The 18,402-nt window shown below is 44.6% G+C and overlaps 1 protein-coding gene across 2 annotated transcripts in view; it reads left to right on the top strand.

Moving 5' to 3' along the window:
* Positions 1-14,442, top strand: part of KLF5 (KLF transcription factor 5) — a 32,505-nt gene extending 18,063 nt beyond the window's left edge. The window contains exons 3-4 of one of the 2 annotated variants that reach the window (XM_060233536.1): positions 12,396-12,597; positions 14,203-14,442. In XM_060233536.1, the coding sequence (XP_060089519.1) occupies positions 12,396-12,574 (179 nt within the window). In that variant the 3' untranslated portion in view covers positions 12,575-12,597; positions 14,203-14,442. Of the gene's footprint in view, positions 1-12,395 lie in introns of both variants that reach the window. The other variant, XM_060233535.1, reaches the window with a different exon arrangement.
* The last annotated feature ends 3,960 nt before the right edge of the window (positions 14,443-18,402 follow it).

The following is an 18,402-nucleotide window of genomic DNA, read 5'->3' as shown; positions in this document are numbered from 1 at the left end:
TGAGATTTGGAGTGGAGGGCGGGATATAAATCCAATATCTTCTTCCTCCTCATGTGAGTCAACTATATGCCTTCTGAATAACATGCAAGGCCACATATAAGTCATGAGGGGTGGAATTCTAGCAGGAGCTCCTTTGCATATTAGGTCACACTCTCCTGATGTAGCCAATCCTCCAAGAGCTTACAAAAAAGATTATATTGGATTTATATCCTGCCCTCCGCTCCGAATCTCAGAGCAGCTCACAATCTCCTTTATCTCCCTCCCCCACAACAGACACCCTGCGAGATGGGTGGGGCTGAGAGGGCTCTCACAGCAGCTGCCCTTTTAAGGACAACCTCTGCCAGAGCTCTGGCTGACCCAAGGCCATTCCAGCAGCTGCAAGTGGAGGAGTGGGGAATCAAACCCAGTTCTCCCAGATAAGAGTCTGCACACTTAACCACTACACCAGCCTGTTCATCTGCTATTAGGTGCTGGGAATGGAATGTCCAAGTTAAGCACATGGCCCTTCACTAGAACAGGGCTTTTTTTGTAGCAGGAACTCCTTTGCATATTAGGCCACATACCCCTGGAGCTTACAGTAGAGGCTCCATATGAAGAGCCTTGTAAGCTCTTGGAGGATTGGCTACATCAAGGGAAAGTGGCCTAATATGCAAAGGAGCTCCTGCTAGAATTCCACCCTGTAAGTCAGTGTGCAAACTCCTCCCTGAAATGGTTTGAAAACCACTTTTTTTGAACAACCTCCTCCCCCCCCCCCCCAAAAAAAGAAATCTCCTTATTTGGTGGCCAAAGTATCTGAGCTTCAGCATTAGCATCTGACCTTCCAGGGACTTGGTCCATGGGGTCGCAAAGTGTTGGAATCAACTGTGCAACTGAACAACCACCACCACCACCCCCTATCTTGGCGCTCTCGTAATGTTCAAGAGCCATTCTAGAACGTCGCCAAAGTAGGGAAACGGAGTGAGCTGTCCGTTGCGTGACTACAGAGGGAACTGCTATTTTGGACGGTTTCGTAAGCCCCAGCCTGCACTGTGCACATCATAATAATGTTTGTTTGATCAAAAGCTGTTTTTGTTTTGTTTTTGCTGTATAAGACACCCAAAAATAGACCGACCCTGCTCCGTGGGTTTAGAATCCTTAATTTAGACTGAAATGAAAAGCTAAAAAAAGAAGGGACTGAAAGCAATTAGACACAGGGCAGCAGAAGTAAGTCTTAAGGCATTTTTTTTTTTTTTAAAGAGGAGAATCCAGTGAATATTGTCTGCTAAAGATAAGGAGAAGCAAAAGAGAAAATGTGTGAAGTGGGGGAAGAGATACGGAAAGCCAAGAGAGGAGGGGAACTTGCAGCTTCCAGATGGAAGGGAGCAGTTGTCTACAGAATAAGCATCTTCTTTACCTGAACACCCCAACACTTATCATTTGATTGGGTCTGTTTGCACAAGTGTACGTGCATGCACACAGTTTTAATGAGAGCCAGTTTGGTGTGGCGGTTAAGTGTGTGGACTCTTATCTTGGAGAACCAGGTTTGATTCCCCACTCCTCTGCTTGCAGCTGCTGGAATGGCCTTTGGGTCAGCCATAGCTCTTACAAGAGTGGTCCTCGAAAGGGCAGCGAGAGCTCTCTCAGCCTTGCCTACCTTGCCAAGGGTGTTTGTTGTGGGGGAAGAAGATAAAGGGGATTGTAAGCCGCTCTGAGACTCTGCTTCAGAGAGAAGGATGGGGTATAAATCTACCGTCTTTTTCAGTTGACTTGAATCTTGCCTTCTCTCACCCTGTGAATTATAGGGGCCTGGAGGTCTCCCAAAATGACAGAGGTAGCTACAGAGATAGTTCTCTTGTGCCAATTCCCCAATAGACCTTTAATCCTGGTTCGGCCGTGTCCCTAAACTGATTTTTTACACTAGATTCATAAATTCATAGAGTTAGTTTCTATGATCCCATGATTCAAGCGTCAGTTTGGGGACAGGGTTGAACTAGGATTCAGAGGGGTGAAATTCTAGCTTGAACTCCTTTGCATATTAGGCCATACACCCCTGATGTAGCCAATCCTCCAAGAGCTTACAAAAAAGAGCCTTGTAAGCTCTTGGAGGATTGGCTACATCAGAGGGGTGTGTGGCCTAATATGCAAAGAAGCTCCTGCTAGAATTCCACCCCTGCTAGGGTTAAAGGTCTAGTGGGGAATTGGCTTTGGAGAAAATGGCAGCTTCAGAAGACATTTATAGATTACAGAAGGCTCTATAGATTCTATATGAACTCTCTTCCCAGGTTCCCACTTCCATAGGCACTGCTCCTAAGGCTCCAGGCATTTCACTGGATGGAATTGGCCACCCTAGACTGTAGCCAGATCTGTTGCAGATTGAAGGAGGGAAAGGCAGTATTTTATGCTCTCTCATCCACCTCATGAGACGGAAGAACCTGAGGTCTTTTGAGTCTTGGCACGGATGCAGAAATGGAGTTGCTGTGCCTGTCAAGTATACTTCTAAAGGCTAAACCTCCCACGTCACTAGGCGAAACCTATTTTTGCAAGCAGAGAAAACAACAGTTCTGATATTTATATATAGTTCTTTACCGAAGCACCCTCAGTGCGCCACACATGTTGTTCCTGTCATCCTGACAGCAACCCTGTCAGGCGGGCCACGGTCTCTGCCCACATGAGAGAGAGCAGGATAGCACTGAGGCCGCAGCTACAGCGATTCATATAGGACCGCCAAACAGCCTTTTGGGTGTCGGGAGTGTCGTAGTTGATGAAAGATCTGGCCTTTGTTACTCAAAATCCTGCCACTTTTCTTTCTGTCAGTTTGTGCTCCCCTCTCAGAAACTGCCTAGCTTCTGTTGAACTGTCCTTGGCCGGATCCATTCCTTGTAACCTTTGCTGCTCTGTCCCCTTGCAAAAGTAGGTGGGAATTTCCTCAGAACAGAGAACCAATATTTGCTTGTATTTCTCTCTGTGCTGCGGAGGCAACAGTGTGGGACGCGCTAACGATGGCATGGTCGTTGCTGTGGAATCCAGCACATTAGACTCAGTTTCAAAAAGTTCAGATTTCTACCTCATGCTTTGAGAAAGAACATAAGGATGTGTGGTGAGATTTTCATAAATGGAAGAGGGGGATCCGGACTGGATTTCTTGGAGTGAGAGGAGAAATGCCTCTTCCCAGTTTTTGTGTATATAGTTTTGTCTACTTTCCAAAGTCACTTCCCTCTGGAAAATGTTTTGAGTTCCAGCGAGGGGATGCCAGTCTCCAGGTGGGTCCAGGGGATCCCCTGAAATTACAGCTCACCACCAGACCACAGAGATCAGTTCCCCTGAAGGAAATGTTTTGGATGGTGGATTCTGTGGCATTGTACCTCACTCATTGAGGACCCTGTCTTCCCAAGACCCCATTCCCAAATCTCCAGGAATTTCCCAACCTGGAACTGGCAACCCTATTCCCAACACCCCCCACCAGTGGCCGGGAGGGGGGGTGGCACACAACTTGGTTACCCTAGTTCCAGCTTCTTTTATTTGACAAAAATGCTAAGAAAACTATTCCTCTGCTCACCACTCCACCCAAAGTTATTTCCCTTAGAATAAAATGTAGGGATCAAAAGCAAGGCAGATGGTATCTAATGTGAGTCCTGATGCTGGGAATTCTGGATTGCCTTTTCTGTTTTTGCTAATGGTTGAATTCTGTCACCCATGACAACATTCATTGTTGATAAAACAGCATCCAAAGCAGAAATTATGATATCATTTGCAGGGCAAAGTATGTAACGTATTTTTAGTCTATCTCAGCATGGTTCAGGAGCTGAAACCAAGGACAAGGCGGTACCATGGCACTGAGGAGATATTTATGGACTAATGTTGGATATGGCACAATGATCGAATACCTGAATATGGGGGGGGGCGCCCTTCTCAACAGCATTCGTCTTAATGCACCACTTCTTTTGATATTTCCTTATCCATGGCACTTGTAGTTGCTCAATAAATAGATTTTTCCCCCTCCAGCCTTTTCCCCCAAGTTTTGTTTTCTTATCTTGTACAGTGTCGTCTTGTTCTAAAGCGATTCCAAGTTAAATGTTGGTGTTCAACCAACAATTTTACATAAACGTATTCCACGTGCTGTCCAAGCTTTTCTCCCCTCCCCTTTGCTTTGAAAAAATAAATCTTATTGCAAAAAGCAATGCAGATGAGCAGTTTCAAGAACTAAAAAAAAAAAACATTTTGTGATCTCCTGAAGCCTAACAAAATATTTGAAATCTGAGAGATTGGAAGAAGATGATGCAGAAATCCAATTAAAGTTGTGAACCCCCCCCCCCCTTCCTCACCCTCCTGTTGAAACATAACTTAAAAGGAAAGCAATTCTGTTTTCCCAGAAGTGCAGTGTATAATATTTCTGGCTTTGGAAGAAAGAGCTGAAGTGTTCTTCCTTGGCTAGGGTTTGGTACCAGCTTCCTCCATGCTGTTTTAGCTGAACAGTGTTGACATTTTAACAAATCCTGTGGAAGCTGTTCTGAAGTGGAGGAGGTGTACTGGTTTCTTTTTCTTTTTAAAAAATAAATCCTTTTACAGTGAAATATCTGTTTTAATACAGAAACAGTGTTCCAGAAGCAAGAGTTCCAGTGCAGTTGCATTTGACGGATGGCATTCTTGGGTTTCACGGTTTTCTCCATGTTCATTCTAAATTTCTGGAGGGGAGTCAACTATTTTTCTGAAAACTTTGCAGCTTCTGTATTTTGCACAATCCTCAAGTAACGCAAGAGTGACTTAGCTGTTGAAGCCTGGGCAAGTAGCAAAGAAAGGCCTCAGTGTCCCTTTGCTTTTTAAGCAAATAAATCTTGTTAACCTCGGATTCCTCCGCTTCTTAAAAGCTAGGCATAGCAAAGAAATAAGAGTTAAGTTTTAAAATAACTTGAAACAGTTCCTGCTCTGGAACTTGGGCCAGTTCTCTCCCCCCCTTCAGCTAAATGACAGAGAAGTATGTAGAAATGTATGAGAGTTACTCCCAAGTGCGTTCTCTGCTCTTGTAGCGCAGTCCTAAACAGAGTTGACAACCTTCTAATCCAGTGGAAGTCTAGCACACTAGAAGGGTCTAATTCTGCTTAGGATTGCACTATTAAGACTGTTTACTTTCTCCCTCCCTCTTCTGTTCACTCTACAATTAACCTCCATGGTCTTTTTCTTTCCAAGAAAACCTTCTAAATTGATCTGTGTTAAGTTCATTTTTCCTGAGCGCTTGCAGTTTTTTACAACTCAATGGAAAAGTAATAATGAAGGGAAATGGACAGGCTAGGAAACCACAGTTATGGGCCCGAACGTTCTCTTTCTAGGATTCAGCTACAGTCCAGGAAGGGCGTGAGTGAAAAGTAATAAGACTTTCCTAATTTCATGATGTATGGCTTGAAGGAGCTCTACTGTGGATGAGGATTTGGTCAGCCAGGTTTCCATCATTGCAGTAGGATTTGCTTCTGTAGTTAGCACGTGATACGGAACTCGATAACACAGTAGTATACTTTTCCGTGTCTGGACTGTACTAAAAAACCCATAAACACCAGAACTTTTGTTCTCAAGATGGAAGAAATCCTGTAGCGTTAGGTGCTCTGCTAAAGCCTCCAGTTTTATGGCTTATGTATTTGCAATAGCGTGATTGCAATAAATGGTTTATACAGGCTTTTTTGGTAAAAAAAAGCCCAGCAGGAACTCATTTGCCTATTAGGCCATACCCCCGCCACCAAGCCAGTTGGAACTGCGTTCCTGTGTGTTCCTGCTCAAAAAAAGCCCTGGATTTATATATTTGGAATAGCATGATTTGTCTGGATCAAACCAGTGGTCCGTGTATTTGAGGATCCTGTCTCACTGTGGCCATCCAGTTACTTGGAGGGCCACAACAGAGGTTGTTGCTGCTGTTATTGTTATTACATACATCCCATGTATGTAAAGAGGCCAAGGCCTTCCCCTGGAATTACTTTCTGGCACTGGGATTCAGAGGTTTTACTGCCTTTGAAAGAGGTTCTCTTTAGTTGCCATGGCTAGCGGCCACCAGTGTTTCCTCTTAAGCTGAGTTAGTGTGAGCTAGCTCAGTTTTTTAGCCTCCTGCTCACATGTTTTTCTTGTAGCTCAGGAAAAATGGCCTTAGAACATGCTAGTTTATGCAGTAGCCCACAACTTCAATGCCTTTAGCTCACGAAGTAGAATTTTTGCTCACAAGACTCCACAGCTTAGAAGGCAGTCTTGGTGGCTACCGGTAGATCTGTTTGTCTGACTCCTTGGCTCATGGCTATCACACCACATTATCTGGCAGCAAATTTCACATTTTTAATCGTGTGTTGATGAAAACCCTCTGTGATTCAGTGCCTTTTTGTGAATCCGATCCGTGTAGTTATGATGACTTCTCTCAGGGAAGGTTTACTTTTTCTCTGTCTTCAGATCCCTCTTCAAAACCCACATCTTCCGTAAAGTCTTTGAATTACACCATTGGTCTCCCCCTCCCAAGCAAACAAAAGCCAAAATCTTACACCGCTTCACAGAAGTCACATCAAAGCAACATTAGTTCTAAGTAAACATGCACAGAACTAGCCTGTGTATGGCTATACATCTATCACCGGTTGATTTTGTCTTTCTTTTTCATTGATCTGGAAATACAACTTGTAGGTTTTGCAGAGCAAGGAGTTGTGTTGTGCTCTGCCAAGCACCATGGACACCTACTCTGTGTTTATTTCTTTTGAACACATACTTTCATCTTCCGCAGCCATATACGTGGCGATCCAGCATGGCTTTTTGGGGTACTGTATTGTGGGCTGAGAGTAGCGACCGAACTGGAAAGGGACCCCAGAGGGGTTGGTGTGGTGAGGTACGTAGCCATGATGGACAAAGAACGGAATCGCGGTAGAAGGACACTGCCTTGGAAATGCTTTCCTTTTCGTTATTGCAGCCTACAGGGGTCGTTTTGTAGAAAAACAGGTGGCGGAGCTCATTAACATAACTACTTGGCATATGCTGTCCCCCCACCAACCAAAAACAACCTGATGCAAGAAAGGAGATCCCCGGGCAAGCGAGGCCTGCTTGGGATGGCTAGAGATCCAGCCAGCTCAAGCATGCCTCGATCTCCTGGGACTCTCTTGGGCCGCGCCCCCCCCCCCCCCATGCCCAAAATCACATAAGTGGGGAAAGGGTGGTGCGGGCTTCTCCAAGGGTTAATGAGGGCTGATAGGGATGTAGCAAAGCCCCGGCGACTGGCTGCTGCCCGCTCTTCTAATCAGGGATTGTTCTGCAGCTGCACCTGCTGTTCAACGGACAAAGTAGGTGGGGAGGAAGAGGGGGAACCCTCAGAAAGGCTCAGGAGCTTGAGCTCCTGCTGAATCTGAGGCCTGGCGGCCTAGTTTTTTAAATAAATGTCAAAATTGTTATTTGCTTAGAATATTTTTTTACCCTGCTGCTTCCTTCCAGAGAAGGGCAATGCACTTTGTTCTTCCCCCTCCTTTTGTTTTATCCTCACAAGCAGCCCTGCGAGGTAGGTTAGGCTAGGGGGAAGTGACTATCCCAGGACTACCCAACACTTCATGGCGGAAGGGAGATTGGAACCTGGTTTATACCGAGTGTGTCTAATAAATTATTATAACCAGGGCTTTTTTTTGCAGCTGTAACTCCTTTGCCTTTTAGGCCACACACCCCTGAGGTAGCCAATTCTCCAAGAGCTTGCAGGGCTCTTAGTACAGGGCCTACTGTAAGCTGCAGGAGGATTGGCTACATCAGGGGGCATGGCCTAATATGCAGAGGAGCTCCTGCTAGAAAAAGAGCCGTTATTGGCTACATCAGGGATGTGTGGCCTAATATGCAAAGGAGTTCCTGCTACAAAAAAAGCCCCGATTACATCATAGTGGTGGTAAACCTGTTTCTGGGCAATGATATCTTTAGAATTCAAACGGGAAATCTTTATGACTAAATTTTCTGTTCAGAAGAACCTTTTCTGCTTGAAAATCTAGTACATCGAGGAAAAATTAGGCTAAGCCTTTTCTTCCTAACAGGTGGTTTCCAAGGAAGAAGGTATGGTTTTGTTTTAACATCAACTCACTCTGTGTTCTGAAGTGGTACAATCCAGAAACAGGTTTAACTTCCTTGGTTTGGTGTGGTGGTGAAGTGTGCAGACTCTTATCTGGGAGAACCGGGTTTGATTCCCCACTCCTCCACTTGCAGCTGCTGGAATGGCCTTGGGTCAACCATAGCTCTCGCGGGAGTTGTCCTTGAAAGGGCAGCTGCTGTGAGAGCCCTCTCAGCCCCACTCACCTCACAGGCAGTGTTCCCTTTAAGCTGAGTTAGCATGAGCTAGCTCACAGATTTTTAGCCTCCAGCTCACAGATTTTTGTCTTACCTCAGAAAAAATGGCCCCAGAGCACACTGATTTATGCAGTAGCTCACAACTTTCATGCCAGTAGCTGACAAAAGGGCGGGGTATAAATCTGCAGTCGTCATCGTCTTCTTGTCCGCAGTTTGAGTCCAGGCCCTAAGATGATAGCCATCTATTAGAAAGGCTTTTGACAGTTATGATAGAAGTAGTGGATCTCTCAATACAGATAGAAATTGGGCCGTCTCAGTGTAACGTTTTTGTGTTTAATTGAACAAGCTGCTTGTTAGTGATGAGAGAGAATATTCCTTCCCATCTCAACCTTTCTATGAATACCCTTCTCATCATTTCAACAAACATAGTTATGAATTTTATAGGTGTGCTTAAAAATATCCCCACTTAGGGCACTAAATTAAACGGCCGTATATTTAGCGATCGGTGACAACATGTTCCAAACCAACTGTTTAAGCTGTGCAATTAAAAATCTATATTGGGCCCTTGCATAAATCTGTGGCGAAAAATTTCAGAGGTGTTAAGTATCGTGTGTGCCAGTGGAAGTCATTGGGAATTGCAGGTACTTGTCACCTCTGAATATCTGGCTGGTTGTGCAACTTGCTGTAGGTACACCAGTTTGAAATCCTTGTCCTCTGAGAGGACTCTCTGCAGCATTAGGTAATTCTTGTGTATACTGGTCTTCACATACAGTGTATTCTCAGGGATACGTAGCTTTAATGCAACTTAACTTTGGCTACAATTAATATACAATAATGTGTACAAAGATAATATACTATTGAAGAGTTGCAAGGATAAACTTGATAAAATAAATATGCTCCAAGTGCTGCTTGTTGCTGTTTTCTGTCCAAATAATACTCTTGTGAAGATGATGATATTGGATTTATATCCCGCCCTCCACTCAGTCTCAGAGCAGCTCCTTTATCTTCCTCCCCCACAACAGACACTCTGGGGCTGAGAGGACTCTCCCAGCAGCTGCCCTTTCAAGGACAACCTCTGCCAGAGCTATGGCTGACTCAAGGCCATTCCAGCAGGTGCAAGTGGAGGAGTGGGGAATCAAACCCGGTTTTCCCAGATAAGAGTCTGCACATTTCACCACCACACCAAACTGGCTCTCACTACAAAAATGTGTAGTTACTGTACACTACAAAGATTTTGGGGTTTTTCCCTATTTTGTACTTCTGTGCTTTCCTGCCATTCAGAATAGGTGTGTTGAGGTAACCAAGGTTGTACCAGTTTTGCAACTCTTTCTCTTTGGAGTACTGGGCATCTTCACAGTTGTGCTTGTAGAAAACTGTCAGATTTCCTAAATAAGCGATGTAGTGTCATTTTATATGCTGCCATAATATATGTAGACAATGAAGAAATATTGCATCTCCCTCCCTCCAAATTCTGATTTTACAAAAAAAGATTTTATTTTTCCCTTCCCCCCGTGACTTTGAAGCTTTCAGAAATTTGTAGACTTTCACAGTTTCCAGCGCTGCCCCTCACCTGTGTTCTGAATCTGGAAGCAAGACCCAAAAGAGGACAGAAAAGGGCTTCGGGAGTTGTAGGGAAGTTTTGGGCTATGTCCCATTTATGTTGCTTTGAGAAATGGTATGCTTTGGAATTAGCATTTGCTGATACCCCAAATAAGTCAGTGCTTGAACCCAGTTCCCCTAGGGTCGCCTCTCTTTTGATTTACCACAATAGTTCAGGGCAGTCTTAATTTGTTTTAGTCCTTTTCACTACTGTCTGTGCATATGGAAAATATAATTTGTACGAAACTACACCTGTACTCATAATGTTATCTAGGGCTTCCAGTCAGCCAATGTTTACTGAAATTGTATTCTGTCAGGTGAGTCCAAAATGCCAGTGGATTCTGAATTGTCTGGTCCCATCCAGAACAGTGTTTTTGAAAAACAAAAATCTGGCAGCCCTACAGGCCGACCAATACCAGTTGCCTCTGCGTCTGGATACCATTTTCTAAACACCAGATGCTTGGAACAGCTCAGGGGAGGACTGTTCCTTTCGCGCCTGGCTCATAACTCTCCCAGTTGTCCTGGCATCTGGATGGCCAGTGTGGGAAACAAAACAGGATGCTGGACTGGGTGGACCTTTGGTCCGATCCAGCTGGCTGGTCCTTTCCCAGCTGATCCAGCTGGGGAAATGGTATCCTAACTGTGCTTAGCTGATCTTTAAAAAAAACAAAAACCAATGGAAAACTTCTCATGAAAGACCAGGAGCTCTTTAGAATAGGGTGCCAAAGTCATAGGACCAGATCTGACATAAATGAGACCTTGTTAGGCTGGGCCATGTCGGGCCAGGCCATGTGTGTACCTATTTAAGATCAGGTAGCAGAGAGATAAACTTTATAAAGGACACAGACAAATGCAATTTTTTTTTTTTAAAAAACCCTTAAAATAAAACATGCTTAAAACATTAGCATCCATTGGTCTTAAAGATGCTTTCTTTGTATCTCTTCTGTGGGATCCAGAGAACTGGGCAAAGGAAGCTCTGGCTCTTTCCCTCCCTCCCTTCTCAAGGGACCAGGAGGTGGAGCAGCCTCAGCCAATAGAAGGAAGAGAGGCTTGGCTCAGTAGCTCTGCTGTGCGATTGAGAGAGCCTGGCAAAGCAAGCTATTACTCCCCCACCTTCCTTCCCAAAGAAGGAGCCTCAGCCAATGAAGAAAACAGAGGTTTTACTCCATAGCTCCTGTGCAATTGAGCAAGCCTGGCAAAGCAAGCTGTGATGCAGAAGGAAGCAAGAGAGAGGGAGGTGGAAGCAGACAAGAACCAGTTGCTCAGGGGCCTGATTCGGCCCCCAGGCAGCATGTTTGACACCCCTGCTTTAGAAGATTGAGAGCTACCACAGAGTAATTTTTAGGCTGTGCCATACGGACAGGGATATCTACTCTGGTTTGGGAAATTCTTGGAGATTTGGGGGTAGACCCTTGGGGGAGAGGGCCAACAACAGGGTATAACTCCCTATGGTCCCCCCTCTGAAGCTGCCATTTTCTCCAAGGGGATGCATTAATGTACTCTAGAGATCCATGGTGATTCTAGGAGATCTGAGCTCCCCCTAGAAGTTAGGTGCCCAGCACCTAAATAATATTGGAAGCTCCAATCCATAAGTTTAATGTTTTGTGTTATGCTGTCTCCTTGCACCAGTGGGGTTCCTGCTTCCCAGGGAATTCTTCCAAATGTTCTGGAGCCTTGGATGTTACCAAAGTTGAAACAGGAAAAAAACTGTACATATTCAGAATGAGACGGTGGAATCCTGGTCTGTACTAATTCTTCAGACTTCAGGGCAGGATTGTCCTATTTATTCCTGGACTTTTTCCCATGTTAAAATGGCCTGGCATAGTAAAAAACTATGTAAGAAAGAAGAGGGTTAGTGTTACTTTCTCCCTAAACCCACAAGCTTTCCTCTGTATGGAGCTACCTTCTCACTCTGAGCATCTTTGGAGGCCCTTGCTTTGGTTGTCCTCACCCACGGAGGCTAGATGGGTGGTGACCCAAGGAAGGGCTTTCTTAGTGGTAGCACCAAAGCTTGGAAACCTTCCCAGGAAGACTCCCCCATCTGTGTCCTCTGCCAGTGGGTGAAGACTTCTGTTCATTTGTTGCATTTGGCATATGGTTAACTGGCCCTCCTCTAGCATTGTTTATGTGTCCTTATTGAGTTATTTTATTAAGTTTAGGTGTTGTTTTCCCAGTGTTTTAATGTCTTTTATGTTTGCCCCCTTGAGGACCCCGATTGGGTGGAAAGGCAGCATAAAAATGTTCTAAATAAATACATTCAAGGAATTGTTAATTGGGTTGGAATCTTGCTTAGGGAAAAAGGAAAACTCTAAACTCAGTCAGGAAATGGCTAAACACCTTTACCAGTCTGTTTGCTGTAACTGCCACGTTCTGTCCTGTTTTTTTAACAACAGTATTTTGTCTTTTTATGTATGATTTTATGGTCATTCAGTTTTAATTTTGTACGATTTTACTGTTTTAAATGCTGGCATAGGCTGTGAATAAACTAAACTGAACATGGGTGTTTGGATGGGTATTTGGACTGACGGGTCTACTTCTGCTCTTTCTAGGAGAGAAGCCATACAAATGCTCTTGGGAAGGATGTGAGTGGAGATTCGCTCGCTCCGATGAGCTGACTCGCCACTACAGGAAGCACACCGGAGCCAAGCCTTTCCAGTGTGCTGTGTGCAATCGCAGCTTCTCTCGATCTGACCACTTGGCCCTGCACATGAAGAGACATCAGAACTAAGGCCCCGGGACTTCCTCCTCCATGTAGGCGGCTGGGTGGTATCTATGCAACTTCCTAGTAACTCGACTTCGAGTAGATGTTTTCAGCTAGAATTTTAGGTTTTTAAGTATTTTGACTGCGTACGAACTCTTCTGCATTCTAAAAACAGGAAAGAAAAAACCCAAACTGGAAATGTGTATTTTGTAATTTTTATGAGGAAACAGGGAAAAGACACTGTGTTGCCACACTTTTTGGAAGTGTCCTGCCATTTTAAAGGCTGTACAGATTTTTTGCTTTTTTCAAGGCTTTTCATCTCAGGACCACCTGCCATTGATGTATATTTTGCAGACATGAACGGGCTAGTGCCACGGAGGTAGACGCAAAACAGAAGCCCCAGTCAGAATTGGCCATGCAAGCGTTTGATTTTATAGAGGGACGCTTTGTAAAGCTGCAGTCGACATGGATGCAGGCAGCAGAGTTTTATAGTTCTTACAGCGCATCCAGAGGCTTTCGCCTACTGTGTTGTTCCTCTTGGCTGTGGGCGTGAAAGTGATTGTGGACATGCTTACCGATTCGATATTCCAGTCCCCTTTCCCATGAGCGCACCTTTCAGTGAGTTGAGAGGGGGTTGGTGTTCTCTGCCAGTTCTGTGATTCCCCAGGGGTGGCGGGGGGGGGGGAGGCCTTTGGTAATAAAATTGATACAAGCTTGCCCCAGCTCATGTCTGCAAAATGTGATATGGCAGGTGTGTCCCTAAATTCAAATATACCATCTTAAATGCTCTGGCATTTCCTGTTTTTAAGTATCCTGACCCAAACACCTTTTCTCTTCTGGAGGCAGTGTTTAGGAAATGTAACTTAATTTGAATTTGCAAGCCGAAACAGATTTTTTTTTAGGACAAGCCACAATTTATTTTTTATGTAAGAATTTTACTGGATGTTTTTAATACTTTTATTGTCATATTTTATAACTTCACCCCCTTTCTGTGGAGATGAACTGTATAGAGACAGATCCATAAATAGCCATAGAACAAAATGTTCTGTACGTTGCATGTTGGTTATGACAAAGATTTTGTAAATATGCAAATCAGCTTCTAAGGTTTTATTACAAGAGGATTTTTATTTTTGTTTTTAGAAAATTGGCTGGAAAAGTAGCGGTGGTTTTACTTTTTTAACAGGTGAACACGACACATCTCAAATGCAGTCACTTTAAATACCTCTCAAAATGGCTTCTCTTTTAGTGATCTTGCCATTCAAACACTTTTCTTATCATTCAGGTGTGATGCACTGAGTATTCAGAACAAGAGACACACCCCCTTCAAGTATTTAAAAAGGACAAAATATTTGCAATATATAAACAGTAGAACTGCTACTGGAAGTTTAAATAACAAGGGTGGATATGATACACAAAATGTCAAACCTCTTAAACTAAGCTGGCGATTGCTTTAAAAGGAAAGATTGTCAGTGTGTTTTTGACTGTCAAAACACTAACCTGGCTTCACACAAGCATGTTCCAATTTCATGTGGATATTGGCTTTGATCCAGCGGTGGGAATACGCAGCATACGTGCGTATGACCCATGCAAATAAGCTGCAGTTGCACCAAATGGCTATTTCGGAGAGAGTAACAGCTGCTTTCTTTCTTTTGCAGTTTATCTGGGAGTGCTTGCATGCACACATGCCCAGTTGCTGGGTGAAGTTGGGACGTCAAGCATGCAGCACCTCTTTGTGCATCTGCATGTTTGCAGTTTCCCACCAACTAGCGATGTGCATGTGCGGAAGCGGGTTTCTATGAATGTATGGCTGTGTCTAGCGTTGCGCGGAGGGGGACAAACGATACTGTACGTTCCAGGAAGATTGTTTTCTAATAAAGTTGTGCCCATTTTTAAAAGGCGGTTGTGCCAAGTGCATTGTCCCACCAGGAGGGCGGGGGGCCTCTGCTTCAAGAGGTCCTCCCAAGACCAGCTAGCCAATTTCCGTCACACCCTTCAGAAGGCTCAGTTCAGCCGTCATGCAAAACTGTGGTTTATTTCAACTTGTGGAACCAGATGGTCACTTCAGGCTCTGGTTTGCCTCAACAAATGCTGTGATCTGTTGCTTGGGCAGGGCTTTTGGGGTAAAAAAGGCCCAGCAGGAACTAATTTGCATATTACACCACACCCCCTGATGTCACCCTTGTTTTGCGCAGGGCTTTTTGCAGAAAAAGCCCAGGAGAAACTCATTTGCATATTTGGTGCTAGGCCAGCCGGAACTGCGTTCCTGCGCATTCCTGCTCAAAAAAAAGCCCTGAGTTTGGGAAGGACGATAGCGAAGACTGAACATGGTTCAGCAACCAAGTTCAGGTCCTGGGTTTCTGAAGTTTGACGGTGCTTAACCACCGACAGTTTGTGGAATGGCCTTGACATTTGGTCACGCTGATTGGCATTAATTTAGTTAAACCTGGATTTTGTGCCAGTTTAACTTGAGCTGAGCTAAATTCTTGCCTGTTCTTGTTGAGCCTCCATCTGCCCTCCTCTTCCAGTTCTCTTCCCTTGACACTGGTAGGAAAGCAGTACCATTTTGATTGCTGCTGCCTGTGTATATAGAATAGTCATAGAGCTGGAAGGGACCTCCAAGGTCATTAGTCCAACCCCCTGCACAATGCAGGAAATTCGCAAACCGCTCCCCCTAAATTCACAGGATCTGCACTGCTGTCAGAGGGCCATCTAGCCTGTTTAAAAACCTCTCAAGGAAGGAGAGCCCACTGCCTCCATATTGTACACTACATTACAGCAGAAACATCCACCTTCGTAGCCCCATGTTGTATCTCACATAGACAACATTAAGGAAAGACAACCACACATAGACAACAGTAAGGAAAGACAGCCACACCACCTTTTGCCAAGAAAGCAAAAAGGAGTAAAATTTCAAACTTGAGCCACATTTTTGAGTTTAGGGGCTGAATAACCATGTCCAGTACTTTTTGTATTAAGGCAACATAGTTCCATTTTTATCCTCATTTTAGAACAATGGTTTCAAGTTGTGGTTATTTAAACCATAAAATCGAGTAGCCCAATGTTGGACAATATTAATATATCAGAAATTCCTGTAAGCTGTGTGGAACACCTGTTAGGATGCACTGCAGGGTAGTTAATGGGATGCTTTCCCTCTTTAAAAAATAAGCTACACGGCAGAGTAATGGAGGAAAAAAAGAGTATGATCCAGTCAAAGACGTTTAACGCTTTCTGACTGAAATCAGTAGGTCCTAAAGATGCTTGACTCTACCACTGGGATCAGTAGGACATAAATGTCTTTGCCCGGATTATACTTAATATTCTTTACACAGAATCTGCTGTCTCACACTCTTCACATCCCCCAGATTTTAAGAACATAAGAGAAGCCATGTTGGATCAGGCCAATGGCCCATCCATACCAACACTCTGTGTCACACAGTGGCCAAAAACACCAAGTGCCATCAAGAGGTCCACCAGTGGGGCTAGAAGCCCTCCCAAGCACCAAGAATACAGAGCATCACTGCCCCGCACAGAGTTCCATCTATACCCTGTGGCTAATAGCTATTGATGGAGCTCATGAGGAAAGCTACTCAGATCTCTTCTGGGAATTCCAGGAAAGCTGAAATGTTCGCTCAGGTTCTTTCTTCAGTGTCAAATGCATATCTGCTTATCCCTCTGACTAATATGAATGACCACTGGAGATTCTAGCGAACGCAAGGCTCTCTTTTGAAAACCAGAGCCCTAGCTTAAAATGGTAGAATGGGCTGCGCACTCCTATTGAAAACATATTGTTGGAATGTATTGGGAATATCTATACTCGGTTTCATAATCTTTTTTCTACTAGGAAGCAGTCTGGGGTTCATTGCTAAGTCTTATGCATATATGCATGTGGAGCAGGTCTAGCATTTGACCAGCTTGGCGTCATTCGAACCAGTGCCGCTTAAATTGGCCAGTGTTCCTAGCACCTTCCCTTAGGTTCAGTTGGAGCGAACCTCTTGGTTCCATAGCAGGGTCCCGTATTGAGTCAACGAGTTACTACCATTCATTCAAGTGTTATCAAAGAGTCCCTTTTCTGCACTGATTTCTTTTACGAAGGAGCTCTGCAGCAGCCCACAGGGTCAGGATTGTTTGCAGCTCCCTTGTGGCCCAGTGCAAAACACACAAGCATTCTTCTATGCAAACTGAATTGGAATAAGAGTTTCAAGGATTTAGCAGTTTCCTGCTGAACCTAAATTATCCTTCAGTTTGGTGTAGCGGTTAAGTGTGCAGACTCTTATCTGGGAGAAACAGGTTTGATTCCCCACTCCTCCACTTGCACCTGCTGGAATGGCCTCGGGTTAGCCATAGCTCTCCTAGGAGTTGTCCTTAAAAGGGCAGCTGCTGTAAAAGCTCTCTTAGCCCCACTTACTTCATGGGGTATCTGTTGTGGGGAGGGGAAGGTAGAGGAGATTGTGACTTCTCTGACTCTGAGATTCAGAGTATAGGGCAGGATATAAATCTAATATCCTTGTCTTCTATCTTCATTGCCAAGTGGGAATTGGATGCATAATTTTTGACTCCCAGGAACAGTTGCAGAGTTTAAAATTAGGGTCTTCATTGGTAGAAGCTGAGCTGGTTAGATGATCTTCACTAGTTAACCCCAGCATGGTTTTAAGGTCCTTGTTATACTTACCAGTGGGTTTCCCTGTGCCTGTTTTGCTTCTTCCCCAAAGCAAATAATCGGTTCTGGCTTTCGCCCACTTCAAGAAAGGCAGGAGGAACATCATGTTTTGTGGGGGGTGCCCATTCAGAAGCAGCTGCCTCTGTCATAGGGGGCACTTGGTTTGGAAACTCCCAGTGGTTTGTGATTTGGCTGCAGTACCCAGCGGCAGCCATTTTGTGGAGGCACTCTATACTCGGAACTCCGACTGCTCAACAAGGATTGAGAGCCCCAGAGATAGGCTATAAGTAATTCAGTCATGCAGGTTTAGGCCATGATCTGGAGAGATACTTGGCTTCAGGGCTTTTTTTTGTAGTGGAGATTCCTTTGCATATTAGGCCACACACCCCTGATGTAGCTAATCCTCCAAGAGATTGTAAGCCACTCTGAATCTCTGATTCAGAGAGAAGGGTGGGGTATAACTCTGCAGTTGTCTTCTTCAAGAGCTTACAGGGCTCTTAGTACAGGGCCCACTGTAAGCTCCAGGAGGATTGGCTACATCAGGGGGCGTCTGGCCTAATATGCAAAGGAGTTCCTGCTACAAAAAAAGCCCTGCTTCGCTTGTGCAGCAGGGTTTCTTGTTCCCTTGCTTTTGCTTGCATCTAGGCTCTGCCCGGACCATGACTGGGAATAGGTCTCTCCTCATCTCACCCCAGGGATCAAGTGGTCACTGGACTGATTCCTTATGCGACCCAAAGAGCTAATGCTGACAAAAAGTTACAAGGCGTGTGCTGGAAAGCACTCACGAGGGCTTACGGGGTGTCTCTGTGCTGCAAGCTGTTGGCTTGAATCCTGAGATGCGCAAGCGAAAACACAAATTACTTGAGATGCGGTTCGGGTTGCATGAGCTCTAGTGCGACACCTTTCCTTCCTGTGTATCACAGTGCCCAGAAATTGGTTGTACAAATCCTTGCACAAGTGGAAATGTGAGTTTGACTTCATGGTAGCCACTTGCGCTGTCTTTTTTCTTTGCGTTTCTGCTTGTGGCAAAAGCTCTAGCGCCGGCCAGGTGGAGATTATGCATGGGATCCAACCCACTGAGTCGTAACCCCATGCTGTCAACCAAAGGGTAGTGCTGCAGTACCTGACATGCCAAAAAAAAGGTCTCAAAAGAAAAAACTTTGTTCAGACTATTGTTTGTGTATTTTATTTATTTTTT

Source organism: Heteronotia binoei, chromosome 3, assembly GCF_032191835.1.
Source record: "Heteronotia binoei isolate CCM8104 ecotype False Entrance Well chromosome 3, APGP_CSIRO_Hbin_v1, whole genome shotgun sequence".
Lineage (NCBI taxonomy): Eukaryota > Metazoa > Chordata > Lepidosauria > Squamata > Gekkonidae > Heteronotia > Heteronotia binoei.
This window is presented reverse-complemented; position numbering and strand designations above follow the sequence as displayed.